At 34.4% G+C, this 14,270-nt stretch overlaps 2 protein-coding genes across 2 annotated transcripts; one reads left to right on the top strand and one right to left on the bottom strand.

Annotated features, from left to right (window-relative positions):
• The first annotated feature begins 3,537 nt into the window (after window positions 1–3,537).
• On the top strand, window positions 3,538–4,605 carry LOC113359445. Its single transcript, XM_026603077.1, has 3 exons — window positions 3,538–3,687; window positions 4,041–4,148; window positions 4,492–4,605. The coding sequence occupies exons 1-3, from the start codon at window positions 3,538–3,540 to the stop codon at window positions 4,603–4,605; spliced, it is 372 nt and encodes a 123-aa protein (XP_026458862.1).
• Window positions 4,606–4,997: 392 nt separating this feature from the next.
• LOC113356155 (alpha-(1,4)-fucosyltransferase-like) lies at window positions 4,998–8,791 on the bottom strand. The gene is made up of 3 exons (XM_026599189.1): window positions 8,172–8,791; window positions 6,213–6,386; window positions 4,998–5,873 (listed from the first exon to the last, which is right to left on the bottom strand). The coding sequence occupies exons 1-3, from the start codon at window positions 8,661–8,663 to the stop codon at window positions 5,313–5,315; spliced, it is 1,227 nt and encodes a 408-aa protein (XP_026454974.1). The 5' UTR covers window positions 8,664–8,791; the 3' UTR covers window positions 4,998–5,312.
• Between the last annotated feature and the right edge of the window lie 5,479 nt (window positions 8,792–14,270).

Genomic DNA, 14,270 nt, shown 5'->3' with positions numbered 1-14,270 from the left:
AGAAAACTGATATACTCCGATGGAAATATGAGTTGGTCCAACATATACATGGAGACAAATATCTATAGGAGATCACGATTTCGCAGTATTATCCGATTGAGTTTTATGAATCTTGAAAATACTAGATTAAAGATTATTACAATAAGATCATACATATGTACAACGAAAACAGCAGAAAAAACAAGAGCTAATTACAAAGTTTAGACAATATAAAAAATTAGACAATGACTAGAATTGCATCACGTTTAACCAATTTTTAGAAGCGGATGATATTTAGGAAATCAACAATGCAAGAAAATATTATATAACTCTGTTATTTTCACGTGACGATAAAATGCTTGGAGATTATTTACTGGAGAAAACTTTCAGAAAAGATTCAAAGTCTAATGAGGACCGAATGCAAAATAACTACGGAAACATCTTTGCAACGTTAAAAAAATAGACAATTCTAGATTTGTTTTGATAAAGAAATTACTAAAGTAAATAAACGGAGAAGTAATTTCATTCCTTGGAAAATACGTAACAAAACAGATATATACAGAGCATGAACACATAACACAAATATACTGACAGGTTTGTTGAGTTGGTTGCTAAAATATTAAGGTTTAGGACTGAGCACACTAAGTCCAAAACACCTCAAAAAAACAAAAATATATCAAACAATCTACACAGTTTCCTAAAAATAGACGATTCTGAAATTAGTTAGGATTTCGTATATACTAAGCATAACAATCACAAGCCTGCATCTAAAATAGGCTATTCAAACCAATATAATAACAAGGTTTTCCTGTTAAATAAACCTAGAAAAGAACAGAGTTTTTGCATTACAATAGATGAAGTTTGAGATCAATAAACGATATGATTTTGGAGAATAATAGAAAGAGAAAAAAATCTTTGCACAACAAGATTTCAAACTTCGGGTCAAAATAGTTCAATAGATGAAGAACATATCCTTATCAATAAACCAATGTTATGTACGACAAAACATAAGAAACTCTACATACCGATCCCTTATTTCCTTAATAGAAAACAAATAGATTCCAAAAAAAACATATGAGTTGGGAAGGCATATACATGGAGAACAATACCAGTACGAGATTACGTTTCATAGTATTATCATATTGAGTTTTATGAATCTAAAACAGATTGGGTTACCTATAATTACAATAGGATCATATATATGTACATCGAAAAGAAGGACAAAAACACGAGATATGAAAGTTTAAACAATATAAAAAATTAGACAAAGATTGGAATGACATCACGTTTATAATTAGCCAATTTTTTGAATTAGATGACACTGACGAAATCAACAATGCAGGAAAAAAATCTACAACTCATCTATCGTCATATGGCAGTAAAATTCTACAACTCATTTATTGTATGTGAAGCATTGTACTGGGGAAAATTTTCAGAGAAAATTCAGATTCTAATGAAGGGACGGATGCAAAACAACTACTAAGAAATCTGCAACTTAAGAAAATAGGAAATTTTTGTTTTCCATAGTTTTTTTAAAGAAATAGATGGAGAAGTGATTTCATCCTTAAAAAAACAAGTAACAGAACAAATATATAGAGGGCATGATATGAGGAATTTTTTCCCAAACCATGCATCTAAAGAACATATCGTAGAATTTGGGAAATATTATTACAAGGATGAACGAAAAGTTAAAAAAAAAAAAGACAAGAATGTTAACATTCACTCACAACAAAAATATAGTGTAAACATGGATAGAATTTTGGATCAAGAAAGAACAAAAATACACAAAGAAGGTCTTATATTATATAAAACTGAAAAAATAATATGGAAGTCGAGCATAATTCAAATACATATAGATTTGGTTTCAGGCTAAACGATTAGCAGAATTCAAATAGGATTAATAGGTTATGTGATACTGCATTTTACAATAATAAGTATGACTGTTTTCGTATCGTTTTTTAATCAACATATATTACTGCTTTCTTATTTCGGTTGAACGTAATATATGTACTAATGAAGAGTACAATATGTATCAATATGTGCATATCTAGGGCTTTTAATTATAATTTTTGTTTGGAATTATTGAGTTACTCTGTTATAAGGGTTACCTTTTTTCTTTCCCAATTTTGTTAATGGATTCTTCGACTTTTTATATACTCAATGAGTGTTTTTGTTGGTTAGTTTCCCGTATGTTTTCGTATCGTTTTCTTAACATCAAGTCTTTTAACACCTGTTTGGTTGTGTTGGTTGAAGGAATATGATTTATTTTTCAAATCATTTCAAAATGAAGTGTTAACACATACCAACCTTTTTTTCCTTGAAGCATATTTTTGGATGATAAGCAGAAACAATAATACATTGTTTTTTCCTATCGGTATGTATTTTATGAAATACTTTTCATGAAATATATAGACCACATCATTATGGTCTTATAACATGCATTTTCATGATTGGGGAGCATCATAAATTTATAAAGAGTAGTATCTTCAGTGAATTAAAAATAACATGTGAAGATAATGGACAGTCTAAGTAAATTCGTCCTCTATTAAAAATTGACAGTTGGTTATTAATTGGAATACTGTTTAAGTTCCAAATTTAGCATGCTGATATACCAACTATTTTTATCTAATATGGGAGCTTAGACGTATTGATGCATGAGTGTCACGTTGCTATAATCCCTGCACTGGCCAGATTAGGCTCACAATCACATGTTAAGTAAATCACATTTATTTAGCTAAAAAAAAGAACATATTGTATTTCCCACGTAAAACACTATCAATTTAATTTTTCATGGAGTTGATCCAATTTGAGCACTTCTGTTTTGTATCATTCTCTGAGTATGTTTAAATATGTTTTGTAGAGAAAAAAGGTCATCCCTTTTGTTGTTCTCTCATTGTTATTCACGTTGCGTACTAAGCTAAACTAACTTATAGTTGCCAACATGGATCCATCTGTTCTTTTGATTCTCTATTTCGTTGTACAATAGCGATGATTGGTTTTGAAACTAATAAGGGATGAAATTAAATATTCATTATTTTGGATACATTAACTAGGTTGTAATATTTTTTAATTATATTGTTACAAAGAAATAAAGTACGTACACTTAAGCCTATAACGAGAGGTTGAGCCGGGGCCGTAAGGCCCCGGGATACCTAGTATGTATATATATTTTTCCAATATGGCAAGGAAGTATTCTATCGACTGATGGAGAAAATTCATGAGTTTGATTTTTGATGAAACATTTAGTTTGGCTTTAGTCTTTCCACCTGCAGCAAAACCATGCTGTCTAGTTTGTAACCGTTTTTCTTGTTATTGTCTTTTTTGTCTGTGTAATCATTTTTGTATTTATGTAACGCTTAATAGGCCGCACTTAGTTCGTTATCAGTATGATATCTGCTGATTGACCGTTATATTGACTTGTCTATAATAATAATTATGTCATTATTCTCATCATCTTTGTGTGTTCTTAACTTCTTCACTCCAGCTCCTCCCTCTCTATCTCTCTATCAAAATCAGCATATACAAATTTGATTTTTCTTGCTCGATCAATTTGAAATAATGTCTACTGAGAGTAGGGAAACAAGTAAGAAGAAGAAAACTATTAAAAATGGTGATCTTAATCAGTTGGTTTCATGGAGGCAGAAGAAAGCTCATGCAGACAAGGAAGAAGAAACTATGGGAAAAGAAATTGAAGAACTTATAACATGGGTAGGCCATTATTTAATATGGTTTTTTTTTTTTTGAAGCATTTTTATATGGTTGCTGATCGTAATACTTACATAGATTTTTATGATCCATCTGAAAAAGAGTTTGTGACCTACATTACTGCTTTTAAGTGACCCGAGGGGGTGTGGAAATTACTTATCCTATCCAAGTATCTTATGTCAATATTTAGCTCCATCATGACTTTGGAAGCGCCTACCCGGTGCCCAAACCCCATTGCCCTTCTCTCTCTTTTTCTTTTTTTTTTTTTCTTTTTTTGCCAACATCCCATTTGCCTATTGTGACAGCTTGGGAGACTAATTTGTACTGCATTTGATGTTGTTTTGTTAATTGTGCAGACTAGTATAATTGAAGCCATGGATGATCAACAGTTGAAGGAATATGTAACGAATAGACCAGAAAATATGCAAAGCGTGAAAATTACAAAGTCCGCATCAAGTAAAAGAGTAAGAATTATTACTCTACTTTAAATTTATTTCTGAAATTTAAAGTGCTTGTTGTTGTTGGCACTTAACACTGCTGTATTAGTAAACCTTGCATTTCTTAGTTATTCTTACACCTCGTTAACACTGGTTTACATTTCTTTAATTATTCCTACACCTTGGTAACACTGTCACGGGATCCACATATATGTTTGCTCTAAGGGCTGATTTCACACTCAGAGTTACACCCCCTCACTACGCAGTTCATGCCAATCTTTACATTTTTTTGATTGAATAAGGAATCCCGGGGGAAGTGAGAATTTGGATTCTTAATAATTACTTATGACTGATGTTGATTATGGTGCAGGGGCAACGGAGTTCAGCGAAATCCAAGTGCACTCCTTCTAATGCTCTGATGGATGCAATTTGGAAGTTTCATAGAGAAGAAGATGACGAAACCTCACTAAGATCCCCAACCTAGATCACAGAAAGAATAACTGCATCTGAAAATTCTATTTACTTTCATGTAATAATCTTCTATATCAATAATGACTCGATTTCCTTCACCTACTCAAAGTAGCATCTACTTTGCAGGGCCATACTCAGTTTCTAATGTGATAAAGTTACAAATAACTATTTGTCCATGAAGATTGCCACGGAAAACACACTCTAAAAACAAAGTATTTCACTTTTAAGACTTCCAACAAACGAAGTATGTATAACAAAAATGGCAGAATCATTTTTCAAAGGGAACAGCGGAATATTTAATGAACTTCAACGAATAATTTCTGGCAATACATTATCCGCCAGATGATGCATACTGTAAGAGGTCATACCGTAATGTATAACTAAATTAAGGAAAACCTAGAAAAATAACCAAAATTTCAGAGAATTATTACGTGTTGGAATTACTGTTAGTTACATGTACAGTGAAGTCTATGAGTTGCATTTCATTAAGGGTCACAGTGAAGATAAGAGAAAACTTTTGGGATCAATAAGTTCCAATGACCCAAGACATGAATATACTATGCAAAATTCAACCCCCATGTTGTATAATGCTAACAATGACCCAGTAAATAAGAAAAACGGCGTACCTGCCAAGAATGTCCTAAATCTCTTGAAACTGAAGAAAGCAGAAATCAATGATATAAACGATGTGTAAAGAATGTAACGGTAAATCCAGAAAGTTCATGCTTTCCTTCCACCTTTTCTACTTACAACCTCGCATAACCGACATGGTACTGTATCCAAGCTGGCAGCACGAGTGTTTCCATAGTTACCTAATACACCACATCTCCTCCAGGCATGGTATTCTGCGTAAGCAACAGGGTCATTTGCGAGGGCCTTCACGTAAGAAGCCAATTCTTCCATTGAACTGAACTTGGAACCATCTATTATTGAATTTGGCGGAACAAATTCTAAAACATTAGGTGCTCCAAAATATATGGGAATTGCACCAGAATCTAAGGCATAAAATAGCTTCTCCGTAACGTAACTGTCTATCATCGTGTTCTCAATTGCAAGAACAAATTTGTAATTAGACATTGAACAATGGAGATGATCCCACCATTTTGGGGCCGAACTAGGGTTGTTAGAGCACTCAGGGTACATAAAAAGAGCCATATCCAGGCCTCCTACATTGTTCAAGCACTTTCCAAATGAGTGGTGAGGCAGTAGCGAGAGGAGTTCTTTTGCAAGTTTGTTTCTACGAGGAAGGCACCTTGATGAAGACCAATAAACGAGTATATCCTGTAGTAGAAAAATAGTACAAACATGCAATTACCGTCTCCATGGCATTATAGGAAAGTTTGTACTTTGAGAACAGTACGCTACTAAAAATACATGCATAATAGTCAGGATGTGTTCACACCAGAGATATATCAGGGCTGGTACAACCCATCCAGAGAAAATCCAAATAGTGTACATATCCTCACAAAGATAAAGTTGGATTCCTCAGATGTTAATCGAAATTATAAGGTGTTTGAACCATATATGTGTTCCTAAGAATTATAGGTGTATAAATGATCTAATGTAAGGAAATCATCCAAACACAAAAAATCAGATAAGAACCAAGAAGATACAACTTACTTTGTTTTTGTAAGGAGATGCATGATAGTTACGATTATTGTGGAAAAGACTACCAGCATAAGTTGCTTGAACATCATCGTTTGCATGATAGCCAATAAAGATATCTTCTACACCTGATCTTTTCCTTTCTGCCTCAAGATCCATGTACGCGCGAAGCGGGTCTCCTTCACGTCTCTGTAATTTAGAAAAACAAAAACAAGATATATAAGGTAATTCACGAATGATTTTTATAATATACAAAATGAACCCCATCCAACAGCAAAATCAACTTTTCTCACTCACAGCAATTTGAAATTACCACTGGGAAGTAAACATTACTCTCTTTGCTATACATCTTAAGTTTAATCAAGTGATTACTGATAAGGTAAGGTTCACAGAGGGATCAGAAACTGCTTAGATTCTTAGAATTGTACAATTCACTATATAAACAATAAAAGCATAAGCATACGGAACCTAACTGTTTGGTTCCTACTTCCCGAATTTGAAGAACCGACTCTAATGGAGTAACAACTCAACTGAGATCGGAAGATCTAATATTTAGCCACTAAAAAGAGAAATATGGTAAAATGTCACAAAAATCTAAGCTGCAACCAAAATACTGGAAATGAAGTTTGGATAAAGAACTGGAATGATCCGTTTTAGCTTTTCCGTGATACCCATATTGAATTGTTTCCTGACAGTATGAGAAATGTATGAACTGAGAATATCCTGGATTAGTAAGCAGATATCATTTGTTTGTTGTGATCCAAGATAAGGCAACTCTGAGATCTACCTAGTAGCTATTGACTCACGGAAATTTTGAAATATTACTTGTACCCCTCCACCATAACCACCTTATAACATGTCCAGAGCTTGAACATTTCAGAGGTAGTGGAAAACCAGTTGACTTCAGTATTTAGCCAGATTTTCGAAGCCTTTAGTTTAGCGACATGTGCCATGCAAGAGCAATGAGAAAACATTTGCTGCTTGAGGAACTTGGAAACATCATGATATAAGGGAAGACAGAAAACATATATTTGTGGAAGTCAAATTATACTGCTTGTAGTGCAGTGCCCACCCTTCAGTATTCATTACTGAGGGGGTAGAGGGAGCCACATACAATTAAAACGGAACAACTAGAAACCGAAGCCGAAGCTCCAGTTTATACCACGTAAATCTTTTGAACAAGAGGAACAGCAACAATAGACGAAAATGGAAAGAGAAGATGGTAAAAGGCTTGACATATCCATTATGCCTGAAGGTCCAATTACTATGCCTATTTAATCAAATTAGACTAGCCAGAGCATGATGCAGAAATGGAAAGCAGATTAGCTATCTGTCGAGATTTTTTTGATGGTATAAAAGGTTGACCAAAACACACCTAATGACACCTACATCATGTATCCAGTCTATCCACATCTTTCTCTTTTCTCTTCAATTTGTACAGAATGCAAATACTTCATTATAACCTCAAAAGGTTCATGAGTGAAGGTGGGTTAATTGCGATATTATTAGTCTAGTATAGTTTACCCCTCCTCCATTTACCTACACTACACGGACTAGTGTTTGCAATATTTTGATTTTACAACTCATAACCAAGGAACAAGCATTTACATAGCCTAGTGACTGTGATATTTTGTAATATTACCAAAATGTAAATCTACATTGAACCATCTGTTATATCAATCTTCTGCAGAAAATTACCATTTGTCCAGTCGTCCATATAACAAGCATTCTAAGTCATCTTCTTATTGTAATAAATGATTATCAAATGGTGAAATTATTGTATTGATTGATCTTTGCACAAACACCTAGATGTGTACGAAACCAACGTAAAGTTCACGGCATACAATTGTTCACTACAACCATAGATCTATGTGCAAAAAGAGTTTAATATCCTGTTTCATCAATACCAAGTTCAAATTCATATAAAATCCACAAGCAATTCATGCCAAAAAACAATAAACATGCAACATTTACCTGAAATGGAGGTGTAGTAGTTTCAAACAACAACACATCAGGTTTATCAGCAAGAACAGAAGATTTGGTCCAAAGACAAGTCAACCCACATCTACAGGAATACAAATTATCCAAATTATCAGGAATCCATGTCCATCCTTTCACCAATACACTCACATGATTCATCTTCAATGCTTTACAATCAATCTCTCCATTCACATTCTGCAAACAAGAAGTAGACCTATTTCCCAAAAATTTGTGTTTTTCTCTAAATTGAGAACAACCCACTTCAGAATCCCACTTTTTGAATGCACCCACTAAGTCAACAAAAGGATCTACGGTTCTCTTAGCTGTAATTTTGTAATCAGTAAGAGAAGAAGATGATAACAATGATGATGAAGAAGAAGAGGAAACGGATGGGAATTCGAGGAAACCAGTAATGAAGAGAATCAAAATTGTGAAACCAAACATCATTGAGATTATGATAGTGTTTAAGGATTTGATAATTAACATTGTGGGTTAAGAAGGAATTAGGGTTTCTGTATGTATTCTTGAGTTGGTTTCGCCATGGCAGGGAGAACTGTTAGTTAGGTGGACTCTGTGTTAAAATACGTTTACTAATAAATGATCCTGTGTTTCAGAGTTGTAGTGGAAATCTAACATTTGTTTCTCGAGATATGCTGTGTTTAGACGTTAGGTGGAGTAATAATCAGGGACGGATCCAGGCCACTAACTTTTCTATTTTGACTTGGGGTGGCATTGGTGGCCCTCTCATAGGTCCGTCAGTAATAATAGTGACACAATAGGCTGAACGCCAGGATGGTAAACTAAAATTAGAACGTAAAGGTCTTTCTAAGGTTTTACCTAAACACCACTCATGCTGACCCTATGTACCGTTCATGGACTGAAAACTCAGTAGATGTAGACCTAAATTAAAGTGTGTAATAAAAACTCACCTTTTTCACGATCAGCCCAATACAGTGGTACGTCACTGTAAGCCATTATCACTACCACTTACAACAACCACAATCACAAGCATCACCACCCCTCTTCATAATACAACATATAACTATGGATTGATTCTAGTTAAAAAGTTTTTAAACAATATCATATTGATTGCGGGAATGCCGTAGTGCTTCTTCCACGATGGAATCAAACAAATTTTGTGAGATCTATATCAGAGTTTCTCAAAATTGGAATCGTGATTGAGATTAAAATCAAAACTTGATTTGCTTCCATTAAAAATTGAAGCCTAATCGATAAGGATAAAAAAGATTAAGGTCTAACTTTATTTCAAACGGGATAAAGATTAATATTAAAATTAAAAACTAAAACTTAAATCGCAATACAATCAAGGTGTTAATGTTTTTAGTATTTAGTAAATTAAAGGTGGTGAAGGCAACGACGGCTATTGCAACGATATGTATAACCGTATTAGGCGAGATTAAGGAGGAAGGTGAGTTTTATTACCCACGTCAAATTAGGTAGAATATTATTTTATTTTTTATTATGAGTGGTGCTTAGGAAAGACATGGGTGGTATTTAGGTAAAACCCTTTCTAATTTCAGATTTTCAGGGCTTTGTAATATTTCATTATCTCTAAACCTTTTTGTTAATAAAATGAAATCTTTGCTTAAAAATATAATTTCACATTTCTAATATAATTTTCTTCCTTTTAGACAGATTTTGGAATATGGTCAATGTAATAATAGCTCATGAACTGATTCATGGTCATAATAAGAAAAGAAAAAAAGCAAAAAAAAAAGGAAAAAAAAAAAAACTTAGAGCAAATCTAGTGGAGACTGACAAAAATATCCGGTTTGATGGTCCATGTGGATAGGCAAACTCATTTTCTCACATTGAGAAAAGAGAATAGCGGTGAAGATTGAGACGATCGTCCTTAGTTGGGACGCTCGTTTCAGATTAAGTCGAGCCTCGGCGTAACATCAACTGAGCCTCGGTTAAACTAGAGCCTATCGTTGCCATCTTCGACAAAAATAGCTACACTTCTAACCATTCATCCAACGGTTGTATGTCTATCCTACCTATATAAATCTTCTTTAATTCACCAATAAACTCATGCAACTTCTATCTATTTCCTATTTGCACAAAAATTCATCAAATTTCTTTAATATATTCTTTGTTTTCGGTCATTTCAATAAAATAAAAAAACATATGGATCCTGATTTGGAAAATGAGGAAGCGCAGAAAGTTGCAATACTATTTCTCAATGAATAACAAGCATGGATGCATTCCCTGGATCAAATGGATGAAGATTCAAACGATGAAAGAACGATGACGAACACCATGATGCAATTATACACGTGGCAAGTACCGCAAGCTCCACAACCAAGAGCAGTACAAGAAGATATACGTGGAGATTTCGAGAGGAAGGACATCAACAAATGTTGCGTGATTGTTTTATCAATGGATGGATGTATTCTGATGAAGATTTTCAATGTTGCTTTTGCATGCCACTGTAAAAAAAAAGGGTACCAAGTACACCACCAAATTTTAATTCGGAAAGATATGTGGAAAACTTGTCACAATCAATAGCACAGATCAACGGTAAAGAAATGATACCTGATAGGGAGATACATTTAACTTAGACGATCTCAGAAATTAGTATCTAAGCAATAACCTAGTATGTACCCGAAATGTTAAGAACCGAATTCCAACAGGAACAAGTCTTGTAAGCTTTTTTTCAAGATACGAATTTGCAAGAATAAATCTTGTAAGTTCTATATAATTTTTTTGGCTTGAAAACTGTCTAAATTATTTCAACATACTACTTGTGATATTTTTATTATAAAGATAAATAATATAATGCAGAAAAAAAAATAACACAAGAAAAAGCAGAAAAACCCCGAGACATGGGGTATTAAGCCGGTACAGACTTTAGCCTACTATCATACTTCATACTGGAGTGTAGTTGAGATAGAATCGACCCTACGAGTAATAATTCTTCAGTTGTGGTCCTTTACGTCTCTTAGATCTCGCAAGACCCCACGCAACATGATTCCCCTAGATGACGTCCTTTACTGGCCTAGACTTTTATGATTATTCTGCATCTAACAGAAAGCCTGTTTGACTTCCTTCATAAAGATATTCAATCAAGGTATGTAAATTTATATGCTTATGAGGGATCTTCAAGAAAATAAAATGTTAGAGCAATGCTCGGTTGAACCCACGAGTTTTGTTATCTCAAGCTTGTCGTTAATGTTAGATGATCAAAACTATATCTTGATTTCTAGTCTACTAAGTCAAGTCTCGGACTAGGTTAGAATTTGGTAGTCCACCGTTAGATGGTTTAGGAAATCAAGCATAGTGGATTGAGATGAAAAGTTTATTTATTTTGAATCCATATGTATTGAATAGTTTTGCCACTAAAATTGACAAAGGGGAGTGATGCGTTGTACAAAGTGGTAAAAAGAATTCGATTCTCAGACTTGTAAAGATTCGATTCTAGATTTAAATTATAAAGTTAAAAGTAGCAAATCTAATTAAAAGTTGATATCAAGATTATTGAGAACACTGAGGCTAAGATTCCACTATTAACCAATTTTTATGTGATTCAATATTAGTAATTATCATACATTCAACTGATTCTAAAGTATTGGCAATAGTAGATTTTCAAAATATTAGTTGTTAAACATCAACAGCCCTAAGCTAAACATGCACCATCAAGTGAGAACGCAACTAGTTAATAAAAATCATTATTTTAATTTTTTATTCAACACAAATAATCATAAAAAGAATTGCAGAAATTAATTAAATATATATTACCACATAATTGTTAGAAAAGTAGCTTCCTCCATTGCCCCAAAGATTGGTTTAGCTCATCATGCTGGAAACACACTCAAGATATGATTTCATTGCTCAAAAAGTGCTTACAAAGCAGAAATTATAATAAAACAGAGATTTGCAACGCTTTGTAGGCGTTACAAATACCCCATCACAAAGAAAACTTAGAGAAGCGTTGCAATTTAGGATAAAGCCTTTACAATTTTCTGTCGTTAACACTGTTGAATAGTGACGGTTCTGGCAGCAATTGTTTTTCGTGTTCTTGACGTGCAGGAGCAGAGAACTTCAGATGCAACTTCAATTCTTCTCTGTAGCCCTCTGTCAGCTCCCAAACCTCTCTATAATCCTCATATGCCTCCCCAACACCTATTTTATACTTAGGGAATCAAATCTCCAAGATATTCTTGCTATATTTTTATTTATTTATTTTTTCCAAGTTACGGGAATTATTTGCATGTTTCTTCTTTTCACGCGTCTGCTTATAGTTCAATTCAAACACTCCAACACGATGGGTTTACATTTATCTAGAGTAAGACTCGCTCTATCCACATGCCAGCTTCCAAACTACACAGGAAATCCCATGAAAATCAAACTATCACCCAAGTTTACCTCCTCTTCTTTGTTTCATTCAAATCCGTCGATCCATCCAATTTCTTTCGAATCTGAGAGACATATCAAGCATCTTTACCCTTAATGAGTCCAACCCAACAATTTTTTGAGATTGAATCTCTTTAAGAATCACCCAAAACTCGCATCGTAATTTTGAACTTTTACTGCAAATGTTTTCCCCATTATCCAGCCCAAATCAGTCGAATCAAAACACCATATAAGGCATGTTTAACTCAATCAAGTCCAGTCCAACCAAATCTGACAATTGAATCTCATTAAATCCCTTCCAAAATTTGAACCCTAATTTCGCTTCTTCACTGCCAATTTTCCCACCAAACTTGAATTTGAAATAGGGAAGAAGATGGATGCCCTTAGCAAAAATGAGGGTCCCTTTAACACTTTCCATGGGGTGCCCAAATCCAATTTTTTGTACTTTAGTAAGTTTTCTAGGATGCAAATAACACTTTTCTGGGGCGTCTCCAACATACTTCTGGGGTGCTTTTAATACATCTTCTGGGTGCCTTTAATAATTTTCTCTGGAGGTTCAAATACCACTTTTCGAGCAACTTTTTGGGAAAGAGTTTGTTTCTCCAAAAACACCTACAAACACATAAAACACCATAATAAGTACAAAAAGGAGCAATATCAATATATAGAATTGAGATAATCAGACACAAAAATGTGTCAATCAGAGACCCCTAAACTTATTATTTGCTAGTCCTCGAGCAAATCTAATCTAGAAAATGAAATCCTAACTCATTTTCGCAGGCATCGCGATTGCATTAAGTGTGTGCAACAAGCCTTTAAACCCTTATGTGGCCCTAGTGGCCGAGTTATAATCTCGGGAGGGTTTACATGAGGTGTATCCGTGAAACCTTTATTGTTAGAGCATAGCTCGGTCAACCTCGCATGCGTTTCTATCTCAAGCATGTTTGTCAATGTTAGTGATCAAAACTATAAGTCTTGATTTCTAGCCTACATTGCTAAGTCTCGGACTAGGATAGAAAAGTGTAGTTAAGCTCAAAACTTCATGGCGATTCATCATACAACGACGAATATCTATACAAGGAACCGTGGAACTTCATAAACAAAAAGGTATATGTGGAGACCTGAACTTATCTATCACTCAAAAGTCTATCTCTTTTATCTCCTACTTCTTATGAGACAAAAGTCGTATGCTATATAGACTAGATCATACACATTTGACATTTCAAGCTGAGCATTCATTGCTTATATTTTATCTCGAAATCGTGTGTTGGTAAAGCGTTTCGCTTTGATCAAGTTTATCTTCACCTAGTGACGAAAGTCATGTCAAGTTTCAATCACTTTGAGAATTGCTCTGACGTGAATCGGTCTGTGAATAACGGCTACATAGCGTCCTCTGAGAATGTATCAATGATTGAAATGAGAGTTTACATTACATAACCATGTATTCTTTGAACCGAAGTTTTTGAACTTTGTTGATCAAGAGAAATCGGGAGGATTGTGGAATTGGCTTGCCAAGTCCGCGAATCCAGTCCGCAGACTCAGTCCGCGAACTGTCGGAAGTTCTCGACCGAGAATTTATGCTGGATTTTCCAAAACTCGTTTGTGTGCTAAGTCCGCGAACCCAGTCCGCGAACTGGCGGAAGTTCTCTTTCCGAGAATTTCTGCTGAGTTTGGAAAACTCAACCGATTTACTTAAGTCCGCGAACTTGTTTGTGAACT

This window comes from Papaver somniferum, chromosome 3, assembly GCF_003573695.1.
Source record: "Papaver somniferum cultivar HN1 chromosome 3, ASM357369v1, whole genome shotgun sequence".
NCBI lineage: Eukaryota > Viridiplantae > Streptophyta > Magnoliopsida > Ranunculales > Papaveraceae > Papaver > Papaver somniferum.
The sequence above is the reverse complement of the archived record's forward strand: the minus strand, read 5'-3'. Positions and strand labels throughout refer to the sequence as shown.